At 35.0% G+C, this 23,847-nt stretch overlaps 1 protein-coding gene across 7 annotated transcripts in view; it reads left to right on the top strand.

The window, feature by feature from the left end:
• tox (thymocyte selection-associated high mobility group box) overlaps positions 1-23,847 on the top strand; it is a 111,523-nt gene that overhangs the window by 81,530 nt on the left and 6,146 nt on the right. For 4 of the 7 annotated variants that reach the window (XM_088642376.1, XM_088642374.1, XM_088642378.1 and 1 more), the window contains 4 exons: positions 13,086-13,346; positions 15,456-15,716; positions 19,172-19,252; positions 20,623-20,994. In XM_088642376.1, the coding sequence (XP_088498502.1) occupies positions 13,086-13,346; positions 15,456-15,716; positions 19,172-19,252; positions 20,623-20,994 (975 nt within the window). The remainder of the gene's footprint in view (positions 1-13,085; positions 13,347-15,455; positions 15,717-19,171; positions 19,253-20,622; positions 20,995-23,847) is intronic. The other 3 variants (XM_088642375.1, XM_088642380.1, XM_088642379.1) reach the window with 1 other exon arrangement.

Below are 23,847 nucleotides of genomic sequence, written 5' to 3' on the forward strand. Positions count from 1 at the left end.
GTCTTACAGTATACAGGATAAATATGGTGATCTCTCTTTCTCATTGCAGTTTAATTAGCATATTCCCCATCATTCCTTACAGTTTTCCACTGTCTTATTAATGTAGTGCTGTTTTTGTCTTTAAATGTAACATGTAACATAAGACTGGTGTAACATGTAACATGTAACATAGGACTGGTGGGCTACTTATTTTTCTACAAGATTTTCTGTCTTGTTTAGTTTATGTAGGGCCCTTTTTGTTTTTAATGGCACATTTCGTAATGATGTCTCAGCTATTTATTGTTTTAACAAATAATGATATGAGTATAATTCATCTTTATATTCCATTCAGGAACATTGATTCAGTAACTTCCGCCGGTCCATAATCAGAATATAAATTAAAATATTTTTACATTCCTGATAGAGAATAACTGTATGTTCACATGGTTTGTATAGGGTTATCGGTGCACTGTATACAATAAAAAATCCCAATCTATCTTTCATGAAACCTAACAACACAGAGCAATAATGTTTGGCTCTTTAGCACGGATAGCATTGTTTGTTTCTCTGCTGTTTTGTGCTGCATATTGTCTGTATACAAGGCTGAATTACAGTGTGCAGCACAGATTGAACCTGATAAATTGAAATTGTATTTGCAAATTCCATATTTGTGATTGTTTGGAAAATATTTTTCAAACACAATTATGAGAATCAAGATTGTTGCCACAAAAACATTTCAACATTATAGCATTACGATAAATAAATAATAAAAAATAGAATTACATGCATAATGAAAGATTTCAAGATTCACCCTAGGCATTTATTCTTTTCACCTTAATGTTCTCAGTGCTGGAAGAGTATCCATTAAGAGCTACTATGAATTATGGTTGCCAAGCAACAAGGGGGAGCCTGTAGCAGCACTAAAGAATGAAATGGCTGGTTGATAAAATGAATTTTCTCTGAGCATTAGCCTGTTGAAACTGCCTTTTCTTGTGGAACATAAAGTGCATTTATTTGTCTCATGCATTTTTTATTAGAAAATTATTTCAGTTCCAGGGGCTTGAATCGTTTTGCTGCAGGAGATATTTGATTTTAATGTGTTTTACTAAAATGAGTATTAGAGGAAAAGGGTTTTGCTTCTGAGTGGAGGCATTGAACCATCTTCTGTAGCTTCTTTGAAAGAGAAATAAAAAGACGCCAAATGCATGTGAGGATTTCTGACTTTCTAATTCAAAAAGAAAACATTAAGCAAATCAAGCATGAAGTGTGTAGATGTAAACTAAGATGTAAAAGGACTGAACTGAAGGAGAGGATTATACAAATGTATTGTAAAATGTGTTTTTAAATCTAAAAGAGTTATTATAAAGATATAAAGGTACGGAAACTTACAAGGCAAATGGTACCCAAACATACAGAATGTACCCCAGAGTGGTCACCTTTGTCAGTGCTTTTAACAGAAGAGCCAGGTTCTCAAGACTCAGTTTAGAAACATAGTACAACAGGTCTGGTACAAACAGAGACTGTATGTAAGGCACATCTTAATAAAAAAATAATAATTTTAGTTTTGCTCTTGTTATAGTATGTGTGTTCATTTTGTTTCTTTCAAAATGAAAAAAGAAAAGATGGAAACAAAAGTTACATTAGTCTAAATGATTCATTTGTTATTTTAAAATTACAACTAAAAGCGAAATGTGTTGTTTGCAAAGAAAATGCACCCCATCTTTGTGCGGTTTTACTGATTTGAAATAAAGTGCAGACATTTTGAGATAAAAATCTTAGGTTATGTGGTGACTGGTCAGTATTACTCATGGATTATGTTACTTTAAACACATGAATCAATTTGTTCCCTGTAACATGAGCAGCCAACACTGTAAAAGGTCCTTTCAAACAAAGAAGGAAGATTTTAAAATAAATATTAATTTTGTTTCAATCACTTTTGTGCTTTGATTATAATATTATTTGAATCCTTACTTACAATTATGTTAATCTCTATTCCTATGCTGCTTTGTTTTTACTGCAACAAAACAGATTTTGTGGTGCACTTGTACATGTTAGCATACAATATATTAAAAGGTACTACTAAAAATAAAGAATAAAAAACTTGCCTTCTATTATTAGATGATATTATAGATGATAAGTAATGCATTAATTTAGCTCATGCCTTTACCTAAGGTGATGTTATTAACTTAATCCAAGCAATGTATTCTTCATTGTTTGTCATTTCAATGAACAAAAGGCAGGGCTCCCAAAGTGTTTATTATAGCGAGTTTGTGTTTTACTTATGGTCCCTGTTATTTTTATTGTATTGCTTTAAGTGAAAAGACTCCTATTTAAAGGGTGTTTTCTCCAAAGCATTACTTGTTTCTTCTTCCTTTTTGTTGAGTCATGGTATATCTGTTCTCTTTGTTCATATCGAATAGGTGTTAAAGTAGGTTTACTGGCACCAGGTTGTCTTTAAACTCCGCTTACTGAAGTTATTAAACATTTCTGCTGTTGTAACAGGGTTCAGTAGCACAGAGCCTGTTACAAACAGTGACATCATTCCCATGGTACCTACAGAACATCCTCAGTCTTCAAGGTAGTGAGTGAGAGTGTTGCAGGCTTATCTTCAGATAGACAAGTAATGCCACATACTTTAATACATATCTTGTCCGTCTATAGCATTCATTGGAATCTAAATGAACTACTGAATTTGAGTATAAATAATATATATTATTGTGTGGTATTCATTTTTTAAAGAAATCCTGCTGCTTGTACTAATAGCTACTGTTTTTCAGGCCTATGGTACAAAGTACTTAAAATATTTAATTTTCTAAAACTCATAACAATAAAAAGAGTCTAGTGATATGGCTGTATATCACTTAGAGGCATGCTGCCTGACACGATAAATCATTTTATGGAAAGCACTGATTCATCACCGCCGTAATTAAGATCACCAACAGCAATAGATTAGCTTCCTCATTGAAAAAGCCTTGTCAAATCCCTAAGAGATCCCCATCAGTTTGACATTGTTACAAATGATCCTGATCCGTTCATTAGATTTTTATTAATTAATTACCTTTGGCAGACAGAAGGTCTTCATCAAGTTCAGACTGCTGAAGCAGGTCATTTTTTTGGTGTAGCGCTATATGACAATAGCATTAAGTTATCTTTAGTTTTGTTTCTGCACCATACAGTATATCTACTGCAGTTGTGGAGTGCAAAGGCATTGTGTTTTGAGTATCACCTTACCATGCTCAATTAGCATCACGCAAAGCAGTAGATGCATTTCTTTAATTAGGGAAAATAAATCCCAGTGGAGCTTGACACTTATATTTGGGCTACCAATGTTACAACAGTATCCTCTATTTGTTATTTAAAACTTAACAATACAGTACATTCAACTTGGGGCTTTTGTTATTGACTTTATATAATCTTTATGCTACAGCCCTTGTTTATATGGCTCAGAAGATTTATGATAGCCAAAGACAAATAACAGAATCCACACTGCAAAATGAAGTACATTATTCTATATTATACAGCAAAAAATGTAGATCATCAACCATGAATGGCTTATATGCCTTTTCCACTTCAAGCAAGGCATTTACAAATGTTACAGATATACAGGAGTGTCTTTGCTCTTATCCTTGCAGCCAAATTAACTTATTCCAAATTAACTCATTGCTATACCATCTGAATTTCTATTTTTAGATTTCTCACTGACCGCATTGGAGTAACATCCATAAATACCACTAAACATACTTTGTTACCTCTGCGATGTAAATGCAAATGTTACATGATTGTTTATTTTTATGAATATAATATTTCATGTTGAAAAGAAGACAAGGCAATTGTTCCATGAATTGAACCTCTTGTTTCACAAAACACACAGTGAGTTTCCCAGTTACAATAATCCGGATTATTCCAGCTCTGCTTTCAAAATAAAATACTGTTTCTGATAATAATAGTGGTGATAGACTTGGAAGTAAATTTTAAAAAATTGCTTCTGGGGTCAGTGCATACATCTGAGAATCAAAACTAATACTTAATACTAATACTTAAATAATAATTAAGGTTGAGGATGACTTTGTCTAGTAAAGTATTGCAAATTGATGATTGAGATTGTGATTGAGATACAAACGGGGCATTATAGTGTGTTTTATATTGTGTCTGATGATACATATGTGGAAAAAGAAATTGGGTTTTCCATTGTGATGTAGAATTTTATACATGAAACCATACACCATTTAGATTGGCGAGGTTTTTTGTTCATCTAAAGAATGGATTTATTAGTCATTTGTAATGCTCATCAAAGTTTCATATTGTTCTTGTGAACCAAGTGGGGTTAAGCTTGTGACAAGCACTGCTGTGTTACTCTGGAAATGTGTATTTTCATGGTTGGTGGCTAACAGTTAAATAAGGGTCTTCAGGGTGAGAAAAATATATTTGATAATGCGATAAGACTTTTGATGACACAATGCCTTTACTATCCAATTTCTTAGAAGTTTGTTTGCATCGAAATAGCTCTGTTTTGCACATGCAGAGAGACTTAAAATCTTATAAACAGTACAAATTAACATTACTTTAAAAATAAATTAAACATGACAAAAAAGACATAATATACCACTCCTACTAAACTGACATGTTTCGTGCTTTTTTATAATTTACTATTCTGATAATAAAAATGTTATATTGGTTTGATTAGTGCAAATAAGGTAGAAATGCATCAAAGGCAGATTTAATTAAATTCATGACCAGCCTTGAGAAGACAGACCCTAATACCTGCCAGTCATCAACTTCAGGGTATAAATTCCAATCTGCAGCCCACTGTCTGTCAGTGTTCATCATGTTAAGACCCCTCCTATGCCATCAATGCAGTAACCTCCTGGTGTAATGGGGGGTATTTCAACTCACCTGTCCTATGGCCAGCCTGTCATTTCTCAAACCAAATGAGTTAAAGCCAAACGTATCTTTTCCCAGTCACATGTTATTGTCTGACTTTGTCTGTATTGTGCCATTGTAACCGTTAACAAACTAAATGAGGTTTCACATTGAAAAGTCACTACTTTCAGCTTCGCATACTTTAAAAAAAAGTTTATTTGATTGTTTTTCAAAGTCAGTTCCTCTTTCCTCCAGAGCCAAGGCTGCAAGTATCTCCAAAATGCATCTATTTTTAGTTCACAAAATGGAAGGATTTTACACAGAGAAATTGGTTTTGATTACCTTTTTTTTGCATCAGCAAATACTTTAGTCATAATTAAGGCACTTTATTTCTTAGAATATTGTTCAGTTTTCTTTAAGGTACGTGTAATTTTCACCGTTGAGGAAAAAAAGGTCTTCGTAGAAGCCCACAACATTGTTCTTCAGCAACCCACAATATTTAAATAAGTTTTGGTTTTATAATAATTACATTATGTTACTGGAAATATGTACACATATATATTAATTTACATGCCCACGCTTATCAGCCAAAATGCTGTGCTGGCATTTAAGACACCTCCAGGACTATTTTATTAGAAAACATACAATAGCACGCCTTTGTGGGGAAGGAGATTGGAACATTACATCCTGTAAACATTCTAACTTCTTTTTATGCATCTTTTCATGAATTATTCATGATGTTTTCGGTGGATTTTCTATTTTCTGTACATTTATTACACTGTTGTTTTAAAATGATAAAATGATAGTATCACGGTAGTAAAATGGTATAAACAGTGTCAATACAAATTTTAATGAAACATTGCATGTTTTTATTCCTTTTATACAATTTTCCACATAAAAAGACATAAAGTGCAGAATATTTACCAAGCCCTGCTCATAATGTTTTCTTAATCTTTAAAAGCCAAGACAAGTCTTTTTTTATCAAATGCTTTATTATCACTAAAAACACATAGTTTTAGGATTAAAAACCTATTACTTTTGCTCAAACCCAAAAGACGTATTACATTTTGCACTTACTGCAGAACTTAATAACAGCCACTTTTCTGATTTCATGGCTGAAAGCACACCCCATAAAGATTTAAATAATTCAGAAGACCCAATGTAGAGACTGTATTAGATGCTAAGTGAATTCTTTAGCTACTGGAGATGGTTGACCCTTCACGTCTGAACTCAGCAGATCTCTGTTTACAATGCATTTGGTTAAGAGAAGGTTATTTACTCTCAAGTACCAGTGACAAAGATTAACAACATTAAGAAAACATACTTGCATATTGATTTATTCAGCAACCTTACAGTAAAATTTAGAACTTTAAATGTTATGTAAACCTCCTCCTATTATGTGTTGTAAATCAGATTACAAAACGTTAATCTTAAAAATAAGTAACATTGATCTTAAAAATAATGTATTCTTACTATATATTTCTTTTGGGTTTTTTTTCAGCTTTTACAAATGGAAGAGAGAAAAAGATCTGGAAAGTGTAAAAACTGCTAGGCTAAATTTATTTTAATTAAAGTAGCTTAATCCTTTTCAGATCTAATTTATAAACATAATGGTTATAAAGTAGCATTTAGTGACCCAAAGCTTGGGTCTTTAAAGCAAAGTTGAGTGTTAAGCTTTGTATGGAAAAAAAAATACAGGACCTAAATTAAAGAGCTTATTATTTTGCGTTATCCCTTAAACATTTTGAGCATCACAAGTACATTTTCACAGCATGTATTAATTTTTAACTAGACACACTGTATTGGTCTTCTATATTATTCAAAGGTAATCAATATAAAACATTTGATTTGCGGTCCTTCTAAAACCACAGACAAAAAAAATAATTAGAGCAATTCAGGATGCATCTGGAAAACACATTTGAAATTGATTTATTTCATACTGATAACTAAAGAACAGGATTTCAAGTGCAATTTGTTATTATAAGATAAATATCAGGAATGCTCCATTAAAATGTTGGCACATTAATTTTATTGAAGAGTACTGATGCAAACTAATGGCCTTTATAAGTGTGAGAGTCTCTCTTTCCTCTGTTTTTATACATAGTACAGACACTATTCACAATTGTTTATATTTTAGTATTTTGTTTTGTGAATAGCGTGGAATTATCATTTTATTCCATTTAAATCTTAATAATCTTATTTCATTGAAGCAGCCAGGTAAAATCACTAAAATGGTCCAATTTAATAAAGAAAATTCCAAACAGTATTGAATCTCAGCCATTTTCTATCTGCAATGATTGATTCAGCATTCCTCCCTGGGTTCCTTCACATTGAGCACTCTATGTTTCAAGAAATGAGTTCGGTAATGTTAATGCTGTAACAGGCAATTGTCCTTGCTAAAAACATTGGCCTTCATGGCAGAAAGAAGATGGTGATTGTTGGTTGAATTGTCTGACTTCTTTAACCACAGCACACAGATGATCAACTGTAGCACAGTTTTCAGGGCTGCACCTGTCATTTATTATGTAGAGCACAATAAAAGGTATGGGGTATATTTCACATAATTCATCCAGTTGAAGGGTTTCGGGTGATGTGACATCTTTGATTGCTTTGTCAACTGAACTTCCTGCATTGTGTTACTGTAATGCAATTCACTTTGAAAGAGAGCCATTAAACTTGACAATTAACAGACACATTGTGTTAAAGGACGCAGAATTTAAAATTTGGAGACAGATTTTAATTTGAGTCAAATTTAAAGACGTGTCTGCATGCAAGAAGCCCACCTTTACCACTTCTGAGTAGGAATATTCCATTTGAAAACTGAAGGTTGAAAGGGGGGATCCCTTTTTCTTCTGAGAAGTGAGCGTGGGTTACCCAATGTACTGGGAAACCATAACCACTGCAGCCCTTGGTCTGCATATGAAATGTCAATTATTTGCAATGCACTACTGTGTTAGTATTTTTTCCTGGAGCTTACTTAAAAGTTATGTATCTCCCATAGAGGTATAATGTGTATTATGTCATACTTATGTTCACTGTTCTGATCTTTGATCTGTGGTCACATTCACACATGGGACCTACTAAGCAGATATTAAACGTCATAAACCTCACATCGCCATAATTGTGATGACCTTTAATAAGTTCAGGATGTAAGAAAATCACATGAGGGGAATGGGAGCTATCAGAGCTTGCACATCAGCCCAGAAACCCTCTCAAAATTTGATATAGTTCTGTAGAAAACAATATTTATGTTGTGAGGGTTACTAAAATATAATTATGTAGTTATCAGTAATGTATTTCCCTAACTCTTTCATGATCTTTTTGGTTTTTACTCCTATTGAGGCAACATCAAATACAAGTCTTTTCAAAGTTTGTTTTTGGAAGCAGCGAATGTTGTATTCCTTTGTCCATGTCAGAGGGTACCCGACAAGGGGCTTGTAAGTGAAGGGCCAGGGAGCCACGGTCACAGAGAAGCTGCAGCAGGCTCTCTCTTCCAGAAGCCCTGGGGATAACACACTCAGCAATGTTCAGTGTCAAGTGATGACAGGCCGGGGTAAATGGAAGGGCTTCAGAGATGCCTCGCTCTCTTGTTCCTGAGGAATACTGGCACACTTCCAGGTCTGGCTGCTAACACCCCATAAGCAGCAGCTGGTAAGTAACATTAACAAACAGAGCCTGGAGGCTGCCTGCATTCCCATTCCCCGTTTACCAACTGCTGTGTGGTGAAACAGCTGGATCAGAGGAGACAAGGCCCAGGAGCACTGACAACAGCCTGCTGTACAAGTGGTTTGACTACAGATTTCTGCTAGCAATCTCTTTGATAATGATAGGCTTGGGCGCTGATATCCCTGTCATTTTTAATAATGCAGGGAAAGGAGAGAGGATGCTTAAAAGTTTGGAAATCCTACATCTGTTGGATGAGATATATATCTTGTAATTGGCATCTTTCATCAGAACACAAACTATGGGGGGGGGGTAAGGTATCTCCTTTCAAGTTGTAATCTGTCTGCTCGTTTGTTGATGTTTGCGAATAAAGACTTCAAGATAACTTCATAAAGAAGCAGTTGACAATTACCTTTTGCACGGTATGGTTTCCTTTATGGGGGCAACTAACCTGCAAAGTGTTTTCACAGTTTTTGGGAGTAAATGCCGAAGGGCTTGGGAGTATATTTACATTTCATTTTCAAATAGCTTTTTACTAATTTGAACGTCTTTTCAGTACTAGATGTGATTTTAATCTGGTGCAATGTATCTCATTTTGTCATAACCTGTGGTTAGAAGTGTTATGCTTTCATCAGTCACCTCTTTGTTATCACGGTTTCTGTTAAACTGAATTACAGTAAATGTAGAAGTAGAGTAATTTAATGTTTTATAACTTAGCATCCAAGTAGATATGATTAATGTGCAGAAGGCAAAAAAAAATTCATTATTATAGAGCTGAATTCAAACTCTCTACCTGAAGATACTGAAACATAAAATGTTCAAAATGGCAAGCTATTATAAGGTAATTTTGCAGAAGACTTTAAGATGTTGCACAGGAAATTACCTTGAAATAGTAACTGAGAACACATACTGTATATTGCATATACTTGCAAATGTTGTGGAACAGCTACAGTAATTAAAAAGTAGATATTAATTCCTTGATATTTTTTTTTAATTTTGTTTCACGTGAGATGAGTTAGTAAACATGAATAATTAACAAATATTTTCAGTGACACTATTTTATAAAGTGCAGAATTTGCTTTATAAGTTTATAATAAATACAGTTGTTAACACTGAAATACAGTAACTATTATTAAAGTATTCATAAACAACATATGTGACTTAAGTTAATATCCAGGTAGTTAGTCACTAGTACGGTTCACTTACTAGCAGATCATTCTTCATATATTACTGGTCAGAAGAGGTCAAGATATGAATTTGTGTCACGTTAATATTTCAGTATGATAATGAAGGTTCTGATAATGTGCACCATATGATTTTAAATAATTAATCAATATCTTCAATTTACTAAATGTGCTTTAATTTACTGTCTTCACAAAATGACAGTAGTGGAGAAAAGTATAAATGATGTGATAAATTATAAATGTGTGATTGTGCCTTAAATGTTATATAATTATTCTATTAAAATATTAAATTTCACTTAAATGTTATATGATTATTCTGTTACATATTTATATTCTATGTTTGTATAAGAGTAAAAAGCAGTATTTAACCCTTGTGTAATCAAGCTATTGACCTCAATTAAAAGCACATAGAGGACGCAGGGATGCATGATAAAGGTGCAAGCATACATTTTGTTTAAATTCATAAATCCCTCTATTGTCACAGCTATACAACATGATTAATTTTGGTTGCACTCTAATAAACCAAATTGATGATCACAAAGTCAAAGAAATCCTGTCAGCATGTTAGCATGGGATAACTAGAAAAACTATCATGCAGCTTCCACAGGCCAGACATTAATCTCTCCCTTTCATTTACATGTACCTACTATATCTTCTTTTTTTCTGGAAACCAGAAGGCTTAGGCATTCCGAATATACAACACTGGAAATATTTACGGAAACGAAAGGAAAAGAAGAGATTTATAATGCAAATTATTTAAAAAAGAAAATATTATTAAATGCATGTGTAATTCACACAGAATATACCTTATACCGCACACATTTCGGTTATGGGCTGTAAAATGGTGATCCGCATACAGTAATGTGTTAATTGCTTGGTTGCTATTTACAGCATCTTGGTAGCCCTTATTGCCACAGAGGTTCTTTAAATGACGAAGGCCAGGCCATCTTTCTTAGTTTTCCATTCGCCACTTTTCGTTCCAGATATTTTTCACCACATTTGCCGTGCACATAGAGTCCTTGTTCTGTTGAAAAATAAACTTGCCCAATAAGATGCTTTACTGATAGAATGGCACAGCGGATCAAGCCCTGCTTGTACCTGTCAGCAGAGAGGGTACCCTCATTTTTATGTAAATCGTTGGCAGCGCTGGCTGAGATGCAACCCCAGAACTGTATGGTGCCACCCCCATACTTCGCTGGCTTCACTTCACCGTGCACTGATTATTACACCCCTCTCCAGTCCGCCTTCGAAAAAACTGCCGTTGATTATTGCCAAAGCGCTCAAACTTGGACTCGTCAGCAAAGGCTATGTTTTTGCAAGCTGGATCTTCCCACTTCAGCTTTTCTCTTCTCTTGCCTCCCCTCAGTGATGGTTTCTGAGCAGCTACGTGCCCATAGAGACCGTTCTGTGCTAGTGTATCTCTTGCTGTTCTTGAAGTAACTTTATCTCCCAAACTTGTAGGAAGGTTATTCATATGCTCTGTACCGGAATATCACGTATCAGGTATAAAATTTACTGTGAAGAGCTTGAGAGAATTTAGATTTTCTGCCTTAGCCTCTTCGTATTTCTATCTCAACAGTGGTATTATTGCCTGTACTTGTACTGTATATGCCATGACCTGCTGTGACACTGTCTTATTGATTTCTTGACAAACAGTTGTATTTTATCTATATAATGCTATATGAGGTAATATTTCATTTTAGAAAAACTAAACTAATGTAATGTAAGTTATTACCTTTGTGTACACTCTTTTTGTTTCCATATGTATTTCTAGTACTGTATCATTTTATTCTTTAATATTAAACTAGTTATTGCCTATACACTCAAAAGAAACATTTTTGTAAAACCAATAACATGTAATAAAGTGCTGGACTAAAGTGCTATTAGATCAAAATCAGAACCCAAGAGAAGACATTGAAAGGCATTAATTACATATTATAATTGGGGCTAGGAGTTTGCCTCAGAAAATGTGGGCCTAGATCGCAGTCATGCTGAAAACCACAAAAAAACTGAAAGAGAATAAAGTCATGAGGAGAAACAGTTATCCACGATTTTTAATAACTCATATGGTACCTAGCGTGCACATGTTGAGCAATTAAAGTAATCTGGAGGCTTTTTTTTATTTGCTCTGGGATTGCAACTTCTAACTCACACTTAGCCTCTAAACTAAGTGGAGAACACAGGCACATGTACATAGTTGATAATTTACAATTAGTATAAATGTAAATTAAAGGCAAACACATAACAACGAAACAATAGTAAGTTTAACTGATTAGAGTCAATTTCAGTCCCGGTCAATTGCTTCAAGATGGCTTCAGCAGCTGTTTCCCTAACCTTTAAGACTGAAATCAAAAGTAAAATGTCTCTCTGCTCAGCTGTTTCTACTGTGATAGTCCAACACTTTATTTTTTTTCCTCTTCAGAATTTATACTGGTACAATATGTTGTACATTGAGATTAGCCAACTTTATAGAGCACCGTTTTTTGCTGAGAAGATTTTGACAGAGTGAGAATGGTCTTTCAAGCATCAACACTGTTTACTGCTGCTATTGAACACTATCAGCTACAGGCACAGCAGATACAGCAAGTGGTGGTAATAGTGAACACTGCTGATGTTCACAATTTAGAACATGTTAAAATAAATTGTTACATTATATGTCAATCAAAATTTACAGTGAGATATACAGTTATGGCATTTGTGATGTACTGCAGTGTTATCTTCAAACAATGGGATGTCCTGAAACTTCTTTCTCATGCATATTTAAGTATTTAGCTTGATTTAGGTCAAAGACAGGCTTTGACAGCTGCTATTCTGGACAGCTTGGGCGTGCTCAAACCACATAGGCCTATTTGCTGAATTAAAATAAAATCCAGTTTTTGGGGTGTGGTGGCTCAGCATGGTGACACAGTGGTTAGACGTGCAGACTTGCAGCACTGGAGACCTGGGTTCAGTTTCAGACCTGGGCTGTTGTCTGCCTGAAGTTTGTATGTTCTCCCATGTTCACATGGGTTTCCTCCAGGTACTCCAGTTGTCTTCCATAGTCACGTACTTGTACTGTAGGTTAACTGGCTTCTGGGGAAATTAACCTAGTGTCTGCGATTATGTGTGTGTGAAGGATTGGCATCCCATGCAGGGTGAACCGTGCTTTGCTCCCATTGCTTACCAAGCTAGGCTCTGGCTCCTCCACTACCCTGAAGTTGATGAAGTGGTTAAAAACGGACGGCTGTTTTGTTGAAAGTTAAAGATGTATAACCAAAATTCATGGACATCAACAACAATCACTGTAACTGTGACACTAGTACAAATGTGCCCAGCTTAAGTATGATTCAGAGGTGATTTGTAGAAAGGAGGCTGTTATGGGATTTAATGATTAAAAGCTTGTTTCTTTATTCATTACAGATGCAGGACATGACAAACACAGAATCATCCCGATACAACACTCACCCACAAATGGAAGCTTTGAGACCCAGGGTCCAGTCTGTTATGCTGCAGCATGGTCAGCTCACCACTATCAACCAGTCACAGCTCAGTGCACAGCTGGGATTGAATATGGGTGGAAATAATGTTCCTCATAGTTCCCCATCACCTCCAGGAAGCAAATCTGCAACCCCATCTCCTTCTAGCTCAGTCCATGAAGATGACGCTGATGAGACATCAAAGGTACATTAAATGTAAACTTCCAATTTTTCCAGGCTTGCATAGTGTATTCATGAATGCTTTAAAAAAGGAAGAGCCACATCAAATACATTCAAGTGCATTATGGCAGTATGCAGTAGCATTATTCAAAGCCATGGTTTCCTTTGTCCATTCCATGGTGCCTTTCATTTTCTTCCTCTTGATTTACTTAAATTGGAAACTATAGCAGCCTGACACACACAGTTTATGGCAAAACTGCAGTGTTAGAATAATTGCAAGTAACACACATAAATACACATACTGTACAATGCACATACTCTTAACTTTAAAAGTGAAATATATTATACACACCCTGAGTGCAGTTTCCGGGCAGGTTGGAGACATGTAGCAGCCAGTTACTGCCCTGGTATGCTATGTGTGCCCTTTGGTGAGGGAGTTACAAGAATGGCTTTTGTGCTGAAAGTCTGGAGTTATATTAAAGAAGTGTGTGTGTTTTCAGTTGGTTAGTTGGTGCGTGGATTTGGCAAGTCCAGTTCAAGAACCTTTCATGCAATTATTTGTTTGAGTGTCAGTTAGGTATAATTTTAATTATTTTGGTGAAAGTGATAAAACAACTAATTTCAGCTGACATTTTTTCTTCCTTTGTGAAGGAATTAACAACACATTCAGTGAACACATTATGTCAAACAAGAAAGAATCTGTTCATGCTCCATGAAACCCATTTACAGACCTGAGTTGGAAGGGGCACAGAAAAATGTTAAGCAATATGTAGTGCATGATTAAATTTGTATTAAAGAAAGATCTTTCTCATATTCAGCATTATCCAATGGCAAAACGTGTTGCATTGCTGTAGCAAGATAGAATCAAACTGTTGGCTTTTTTAACTTTATTTGCATACAACAAAATGCCAAAGAAGTATTTGAATTCAACTGGAATTGTAAATTACAAAAATACTACACAAAACATTTTTTTTACAAAAATAGTTCAGTAGAGAGTCAGCATAAAGTGTGAAGTGTTCCAAGGAAGTCATCAGGGGAAATCCATTATTATCTCAGAGAAAACTAATTTATTGTAAAACAACACCATCTCAGGAAACTGTACAGCAATGGCATTAACATCTGCTGTTTACTCAGAAAAGTGTATTTCCTGCTATCTTTTTCATATGACCTTGCAAGAGAGGCAGGATGAGGCAAATGAAATTAGACATTAAAGGAATTTTTTCTTCATGTTATACAGTATTACATGATTTTCATCTGTTTAGAATTATAATTTAGTAATTAGAATCAGAACACATAGGACACTTCTTTAGAAAATAAACAAGATTAATGTCACTAATATCTATGAGATCAGAAATAGTAACACAATATAAATACATTTATGTTTTTTGACTTGTCTTTCATCCCAGTTATTTATTTATTCTGCCACTACCAAACTCTGGGACGCAAAGATCATAAAAACCATACTGTGTATGACAGAAGATTTATTTCACCACAGGCATCATGTGACATTAATCTCTCTCTGCATCTAAAAATGTGCATAAAACATAATCTATCAAACAATGGCTCTGTGTATTACACAGGTTCAGATTATTCATATTCAAAACAGAAACAGATTGATTTTATTTATGAACCGATTCTAGCTGACATCCAGATTAAAGCGCAAAACTTTTTCTCTCACCTATGCATTTCCAGGGGAGGAATATTTTGTATTGATATTGATATTCCTATAAAATATGATTTATGATTTAAACTAATCAATCCTGTAGTCTGGTGGTTGGCTAAACTGGCGTGATAGTCAGGGGTCAGTAGGGCTGGCTTGGGTGGAGTGAACTAGATGCAGTTTATCTCTCTGCTTCCCAGCAGAGCCTGTTTCCTGCAAGTACGTATACTGTATATTGTTGTTGATCTGTCCTTCCTCCTCCTGGCCTGAAGTAGCCATTCTAGCTGCTAGTTGAATGGAACCAGCTTTTCAAAATGGGTGGGTCTGTTCATAAAAACACCAAAATCACTGTTTTTCCCCTTTATCTTTCTCATCTTAATTGGGTGGCTGATGCTTTCCTTGTGAAATAAAAATTTGGAAATGTTTTTTTCCGCTTGCTGTATTTTATTGTCTTTGCTTTTTTTTATGTCGCAGTTTACTGAAAACAGATATCATGCCTTGCAGATGAATGGGGCAGAAAAACGACCAGCTACTGACATAGGAAAGAAGCCAAAAACTCCAAAGAAAAAGAAGAAGAAAGACCCCAATGAGCCACAGAAACCGGTGTCTGCCTACGCACTCTTCTTTCGTGACACTCAGGCAGCCATCAAGGGACAAAACCCAAATGCCACATTTGGTGAAGTTTCCAAAATCGTCGCTTCTATGTGGGACGGCTTGGGCGAGGAACAGAAACAGGTGAAATACAATGTTTTTAATAAAAATCCAGTATCCGTTTGTCTATATGTACATATGACATCAACCATGTTTTATGGGTACTGCCTGACAAATACATGTCAAACAAAATAACTGCTTAGCAGTGATTTGTGACTCCTTAGAGTGGTTTTAAATCCTAAACTGTCAATATTTCATAAAGGAGTGTTATTTCTATAATGTTAGATTAAAAATAGAGAAAAACAACATTGCCCTTGAAAGGAGTTTACATATACCAGAATTTTGAGCGATCTTTTCCATGAAACATTTTTTTTACTTTCAGGACACATTTCTGAGAAATATAAAACCCACAATGGATTTGGGTAGAAATTCTTTTCCAGGATTCTTTAAGCTTGATCCTAGCCTTATCTCAAACACCACACCCATTACACATTCTTTATTTCACATGAAGCACCTCATCTCATGTCCTGTGTCCGAACCTCAACTGTGGCAGAAGTGAATTTTCATGCAAATATGTTTTTATATTCCACTGAGATCCATAAAGTAAGCAGTATGTTAACCCAACAGGTGTCAGTCAACATTAATGTTAAGTATTGAAATTGTGCTGTAAAATTGGGCTCTTTATGTCATTCCACCTTCTATGACATTGTTAAAAAACAAAGGCGTTGACAGTATTAGAGAAGGAATACATATTGTGGTTTTCTATCAGCTCTATGTTTATTTTTTAATTCCACACATCCTGTCTCATGCCTTATGCACCAATTTTGTACTGTATAATCTACTAAATAAAGATGCACACACCATTTGCAAATAAGGAATATTATTAATGTGTCAAATGACATATCACTCATCCCTATTATTTTTACAATGAGCAGTAAATGATTACAATAAAACATTTTTTTTGGTTTATTTTGGTTTCATTAATACAATATGTAGTTGATGTTTATGAAAGTGAAATTAAAAATAAAAGTTAAACAAAAGCACATATCCACATCTTGTGGATAATCTTTTCATAAAATATTTTTAATTAAACATATCTATTTTTTCATGTGTACCAACACATGTATATAATATATAATCCATCAGGTGCATGTGAATGCCTGGTGTGGACAATCTTAATTTGACAATCTTATTCATTTATGTACACTTTCCAAATCAACATACTTTAGAGTCTGGGATGGATCTCTTTCTTTATCTTTGAAACATTCAAATTAAGCCATTATCTTTCAATATCTTGGTGTGTTGTAACCCTTGAATGCATTGCAGTACCAGCAAAGCCAAGCAGAAAATATCGCTGAAGGCTGAAATAAAATGTTTTTCACAAGAAATGTGAAATACAGCTTTGATCTTCTTTTCAGAGGAAACTGACAGCTGTTATCAACTCATCTGAGTGATTCATTGTATGTCAGTTAATTTTGCTTGAAAAGGGAAAAGGAAATTTAAGAGCAAACATTTCTGGAAGCACTAAAATATGTGAAGAGAACTAATTAACATTATTTTTCCCATTCATCCAAATGTACTTGTTGTCAGCAGTTGCTTTAACATAATAGATCCACATAGCCCTATAGCATATCTTCAAGCTATCACAGAGACAGCAAACAGGTGATATTAAAAATACTTAGCATATGTTTGGTTTAGGGCTGCATAGTTCACATGTTGCTCAACAAGCAACAGCTCTCTATGATTTAATTCGCTCAATTCCTGTGTTTGATGCCTCACGAAATTACTGTTAATTTGTTAGAGAGGGGCAGCCTGGACACAAGTGCGAAGAATTTAATTTTCTATCCTTCTTTCCTGCTGATACGTTTTCTTTCCCCTGGTAGAAGTGGCAAATGTAAACAGTTAATTTGCTTCAATTATGAGCCTGCCCTCCTGAATTAGAAGCAGCAGGGAAACGATGAGACAGAAATGCACTTGTGAAGCAGCCAACAAATCCTCAGAGCCCACAAACCACTGTCTTCTCTGAATCGTCAGTAATTCCATTAATTATATGTCCAGTCAAGTCAATCAAATCAGTAACTCCTCTGCAGCATTACTCTGATAGCAGAGCTCACATCATGGCTAAGTCTTTCTTCTACTCTTTGGTATAAATTGTGAAAGAAATACAGTTTTTATGGGATTTATTTTAGAATTGATTGGGGTTTCTGCAGACTTGTGCAGTCTTACTATTTTTTTTTCAAATTAATTACTTTTTTAAATATAAATTGAGATAAAAGTGGTTTTAAAATTTAAATGACTTTGTGCATTTTATTTAATGTGCTGCAAATTAAGACAGACATACCATAGGCTTAATCCTATAGATCTGTCATCAGTGCAAAATATCCTACTAATTGATTATTGACATTTGATTTGGCAACCAAACTTTAAAATAGATGTTCTAGTTTAATTTAGCAAAATAAAACAATTGGAAGCAAAACACTCTCATGCTTTATGCTAAGTTAATCTAAAATACAGTAGGTTTAACTGTAACGATTATAAAATTAAATGACAGGGGAACTCACAACTTGAAAATCTGATGAAACTTTCATCAACAGTAATATCCCACCTGGGATTTTAACCCACAACTTCCCAGTTCCTTTACTATTTCCCACTGCTGCTCGTGTTACAATGGTTCATTATCATAGGAAATGAGAAATGGGCACATTTGACTAACCAGTTGTGAAAAAACGGATCTGTTGAAGAACTACAAACATTAACAAGTCAAAAACATACAAAGGCACTTTGAAAGAATACAAATAAAGCTTCTATAACCCCCCTGAGGTCTTAATTTATAAAATACCACCTTATTATTTATATGCCTTTAATGACTTAATGTGTTCTATTAAGAACCCATGATTTCATCATAAAAAGGCAAATATAATTGCAAAACAGTCAAATGCATATTTAGCCATCTCGCTAACAGTTCGAATCTGACAGCCCTACAGGACAATCCTGCATAATTTACACAAATATTAAACTGTTAATACAGAAAGATAAAGTGTAATAAAGCTAATATTTATAATATATATGTATATTAAATAATAGTAAAAATAAAGCTTTAATTAAAGTTTAGAAAGTGAACAGGCAATCTATGTACATTGGAAAGACCTCAATGTTTAAGTAAGACCTAAATTATGTTAGTTAAATTGTATGTGTCTGTTTGAAAGAATAATCAGCTGTCTTTCTTAATTGTACTTGACATATAAAGTCTGTGTAATAGAGGGTTGCTGTGTGGGTCTAGCTGAAATGTCATGAGGGCAGCTGCACTAAAGAGCTGAAAGAAGTAGTCACAGCTGCTAGAGATAAAGAGGAGAAAGGAATGGATAATAAACAGCCCAAAAGAAAATAATATAGGGAGCATTCGTAAGTAATGACTTATTGTACTATTCTGCCAGCAGCAACAAAAAGATTACAGATCATAAGGGTACTGTAGCTAACTGAATTAGTAGGAATGATTGTTTATGGGTGCTGAGAACTTTTTTTCAATTATTATTTTGCAGTTATACAAAAAGAAAACAGAAGCTGCCAAAAAGGAATACCTCAAGCAGTTGGCAGCTTACAGGGCTAGCCTGGTTTCTAAGGTAAGTGTGCAATGTGCATATTTAATTTATACGATCAAAGTTGAGGCTATTTCAAGGAGCTAAGGTGACTCCCTAATGCAAATCCTATGAAATATTCCTTTCAACTGGTGCATTGTAATGACCTAAATAATATAAATTATTAACTTCACAATTGAATCTACAAGTAACATAGCCCCAGCTGGGGCCATTGATAAGTAAAGACATGCACTACTTGTAAAGCATACAAGTGGGAAACTCGCAGAAGCTGTGAATAACTAATATTCAAACGAAGGGCCCAAATCAATTAATTATATGCCTGTAGGGAAATACCATTCTAGTAAGAAAAGCAAACACTCTCCAGCTCCCTTTCCAGTAAAAACACTCTTCCTTCCAAGGATAGAAGCATTCTGCAGATCAATCCTAAATGAGAAGACTTTTCACCCTTGCCTCAGTTATTTCTGCTTCTGAATAAATTACATTTTTGCTAAATAAAATTGGCGAAGAAGCTTCTTATTTTTGTGCAGAGAAACAAGGTTTTAAGCGATAAAGCTATAGTGTTTTTTGCTGTTCATCACTGCATGACTTTTTAATGTTTAAAAATCAGTTCAAAAGTTTATCACTGTTTATGTTACTGTTAAAACCTCAAATGTATATGATCTATTTGTATTTTTGGGTGATTTCACAGTAATTCTTGTAGAAATAAATCAGAATTATCAGTTGTTTCTTGGTTCAAAAGTACTATATTTGAATAACCTTGATTATAAATTAAACCCAGCATGATAGCTTGTGGGCCTCCACTGTAAACCTCAGAAATTTGGATTTAATAATTAAAACTGTTGATATTCTATGGTAAATTGATAATGCCCAAATATTAAGTGTTTAAGTTAAAAATGAATTTAATGAATTTCACTAGTAGCTATGCACTTCTTAAATCTGCCTTTAGAACTGCACCCTTTTATAATGCTGTCTGGAATGAATTTTAAACAAGATGGTCGATTTCAAATGGTCAGCTTACGGTTTTGTAATTGGTTGTTCTGTTGGTGAAGGGTTAATAAAGACATACAAATCCTTTTCTCTGTATGATACATACAGTAACAGATATTAAATATTGTGTGATCTTATGTTAATTTGTAAGCTGCGTAAGTGCTAAAAACAAGGCGATGGTTTAAAATGTATTTGTGGTAATACTTTGGACATTTCTGGGAGACTGTGTATTTCCTGGTGCTAGACTGTAAGCTTATATAGTAATGAAGTAGCAAAGGTAGAGGTAGTCAATCACAGGCTGGAAGAACAGACTATAAAGATCAACTCGCAACCAACACCTGTGGATCTTGCTTGAATTGATGGCCTGGTGGTAGTTACAAGCTGATTTTTCCTATCGTCTTTCTCAGAGTTACAGCGAGCCTGTTGATGTGAAAACATCCCAGGGTTCACAAATGATGAACTCCAAGCAGCAGGTTTTCCCTGGAGCCGCGCAGTCTCATTCGGGAATGTATATGGGATCTCCTTATCATCAGCAGCCCGGAATGAATCCACACTTGCCTGCCATGCATCCCAACCTTCCCCGGAGTATCGCCCCCAAGCCCAACTCACAGATGCCGGTGACTGTTTCCATAGCCAACATGGCAGTGTCTCCAACCCCCCCTCTCCAAATAAGCCCACCTCTGCACCAGCACCTAAGTCTCCAGCAACATCAGTCTATCACCATGCAGCAGCAGCTAGGCAATCACCAGTTACCACTTCATTCCCCATCAATGCAGCAGGTCAGTACTAGATCTATTGTCTTCTCTCTTAAAACCCACTTTGACTGTTTGTAAAGCGCCTTGCGACGATGCATCATGAAAAGTGCGATCCGAAGTAAAGATTACGGTTCTAACATCGTGTCTCAGGAGCCAAAGCGAATGTTTTATTATTTACCCCCTGGCATGACGAAAAATATGGAACTGAAAGAGCATTTCCATTCCTTTCACGCAATGAACTCTTGTGGTAGAAGAAGTTCAGCTGGTAGTACTCCCTCTGTATGGAGGAGCTCTTTTGGATGATTTCAGAAAATATGTCTGATAGGATTTTAAATGTATTACTTGTTGACAATTTAATTGCTTTGACTATATATCAATAGAAATATTAGTAAATATCTTAATAATGGAATGCATGTGAATGAATGATATAAGAATTGCAACAAAAATATTTCCAAATATTTTTGTCTTTCTAGTTTGGTTTCTTAGATGGTGGATGATATGACTAATATCCCACCATTGTTTTGATATAACACAGGCTATATAAAATACACTTGAGCTCAATGTGTTAAATGTAATAATTTGAATCAGGTGTCCTTCATAGTCATAGTATTAGAAAAATGACTTGTGGCAATGCATATGAAGATTAAGTTATTTTAATTAGAGATTTCTGTAAGGAGGAAATTATCAATTAAAATTCCAATCTCAGTATGTAATCAGGTAAGTACAAAACTAAATTACAAACCTGTTATATTTCATACAACATCTGACATGTTCTTGACACAATATCTATCTAGCTACAGTGTGTGTATATATACTTTATGTATGTGGGTGGGTGTGTAGCATGTGTTAGCTATATGCTCCCATTCCATTTGTCAGGATTTCCAGTTCTCCTTTCTATTCCTTGCACTCTGAATGAGGTCAAGAAAGAAATCATTAATATCTGTCAGCTTGCTTTATAACCTTACGGAAAAATCTTTGTATGATATCGCACAGACAGATTTTCAATTTTCTCTTGTAATAAACAGATGCATTAGGATTTGGATGTAATTTAAGGTTGCAAAAAAACATTGAGATTGATGAATACATCAGTTGGGAAGACAAAAAACCCCTGGTATCTGATGAAAACACCTCTTCAGACAGGCAGGAAATGAAATTAGTTCCCAGTAAAGTGTAGAGATGGGGATCAGTGTTCAGTTTGGCTGCAGGCTTTTTAGGAGTTGATGCTGCAGCAGAGAGAAACTGCTAAGGCTACAGAAATCTAATTAAAGAGCAAATGTCCCCTTTGACATCAAATTAATCTCTATCAGTGCCTCTTCTTTTTGATTTCTCTGTAACACTGCAACATGAAACTTTAAATTCCAGCCGTGTTTCAAAACATTGAGTAATTTTCTCTTGAGGATCACACTGTGAAATACTAAATTATTTTTTTCTTTTTTAATTAGACCTGTAAGCACTCAATTCTCTAAGCCTGATTTCTGTATTATTAATGTTTATCAATGACTGCAAAAGCAGACACTATTAATTTACTGCAGTTAGTAAAGCGTTTATTAGGCTAGCATTGTCTTAAACTATTTAGAGCAGATAGATGTTTCTTACAGTACATGTTTGGGAGTCTGAGGGTAGGTGTGAACAGGGGCTTGTTCAGCATAAACAATTGTAAATAACACTATCATTCCATCTACTACATTGTTCTGGGATTAAGATGTTTTCACTAAAGACAATTATTCTCTCAAATTGAATTAGCTTCACTTCGAACTGCATGGGTGAGAAATTGAAATGATTTAGAATGGGGGTTATCACCTCTTCAATCACAAAGCACCCTTGCATTTTTTTTTTACTTGGAAAATACCCACCCACCCCCACTCCCTGGTGAATCAGTTCAGTACTCCATTGCTGAGTACGGTATGAGTCACGTGATTTTAAATTTGGATTGTAGTGTAAATGATTCAGAAGAATTCCTGCATTCTGTTGACATTTAATGACTTTACATACCAGACATTAAATGGTGCTTTTTCTATGGTAATATCTAATTTTAAAACAGAACTTCAGAAAGACACATAAAAAACTAGATGCAACTGTCAGGTGAAAAACAGCATCTAAAATGGGCTGAATCTGTATCATAATGTTTTCTTTCATTGTTAAGTGAAGAAACATCTGAAGCAGTAGTGGTAGCATTCTCATACTGGCAAGGGATGTAATAAATATCATAGTGCATGTAGGCGTACAGGTAAAGGCAGAAGACATACAGGTAGTACAATCAGTTTTGCTGTGGTTACCATATGAAGCCAAAGCTAAAGCTAAAGATGCAGAACTAACTGTACAAATGCTCTAGTGCAGGAAATCCCCATGGGCACACAGATGCACAACTGAATGTCTTAAGGTTAATCAGAAGGTGATTGTGGTCCTTCCTCATGAAATAGATTTGTGGGTGTATTAAGTACATCATCCACTGTCTGCTGTAAGGAATGTCTGCTGCTCAACTAGGCATGGCATGACTGGTGGCAACATAGATATCTGCACCAATGATCACAACAGGCCACATTTCAACATACTGTAATCCATGAGAAGTCATCTGAATGCCACAAACAGTGAGAGCTTGTCCACCAAACACTTTACTAACCATGAATTCAGAACACCAGCAAGCAAAGATAGATTGTTGTAGAGAACATCAGTGATGAGCCATGCTCCAGAAGTCACTTGGTGTACATTCTGCTCAGAAGACTCAGTCAATACTTTCAATATGGCTTTGTATGCAGGTAGTCTTATGCGGGCAGATACTGTCTGCCTTCTGGAATTTTTTAATGGAATTAATCAATATTGAGCAGAATCAATTCGATCTTGTAGAATTATCATCCTACCATGGCAACATCATCTGCA

Source organism: Lepisosteus platostomus, chromosome 8 (assembly GCF_059453375.1).
Source record: "Lepisosteus platostomus isolate fLepPlt1 chromosome 8, fLepPlt1.hap1, whole genome shotgun sequence".
NCBI classification, from domain to species: domain Eukaryota; kingdom Metazoa; phylum Chordata; class Actinopteri; order Semionotiformes; family Lepisosteidae; genus Lepisosteus; species Lepisosteus platostomus.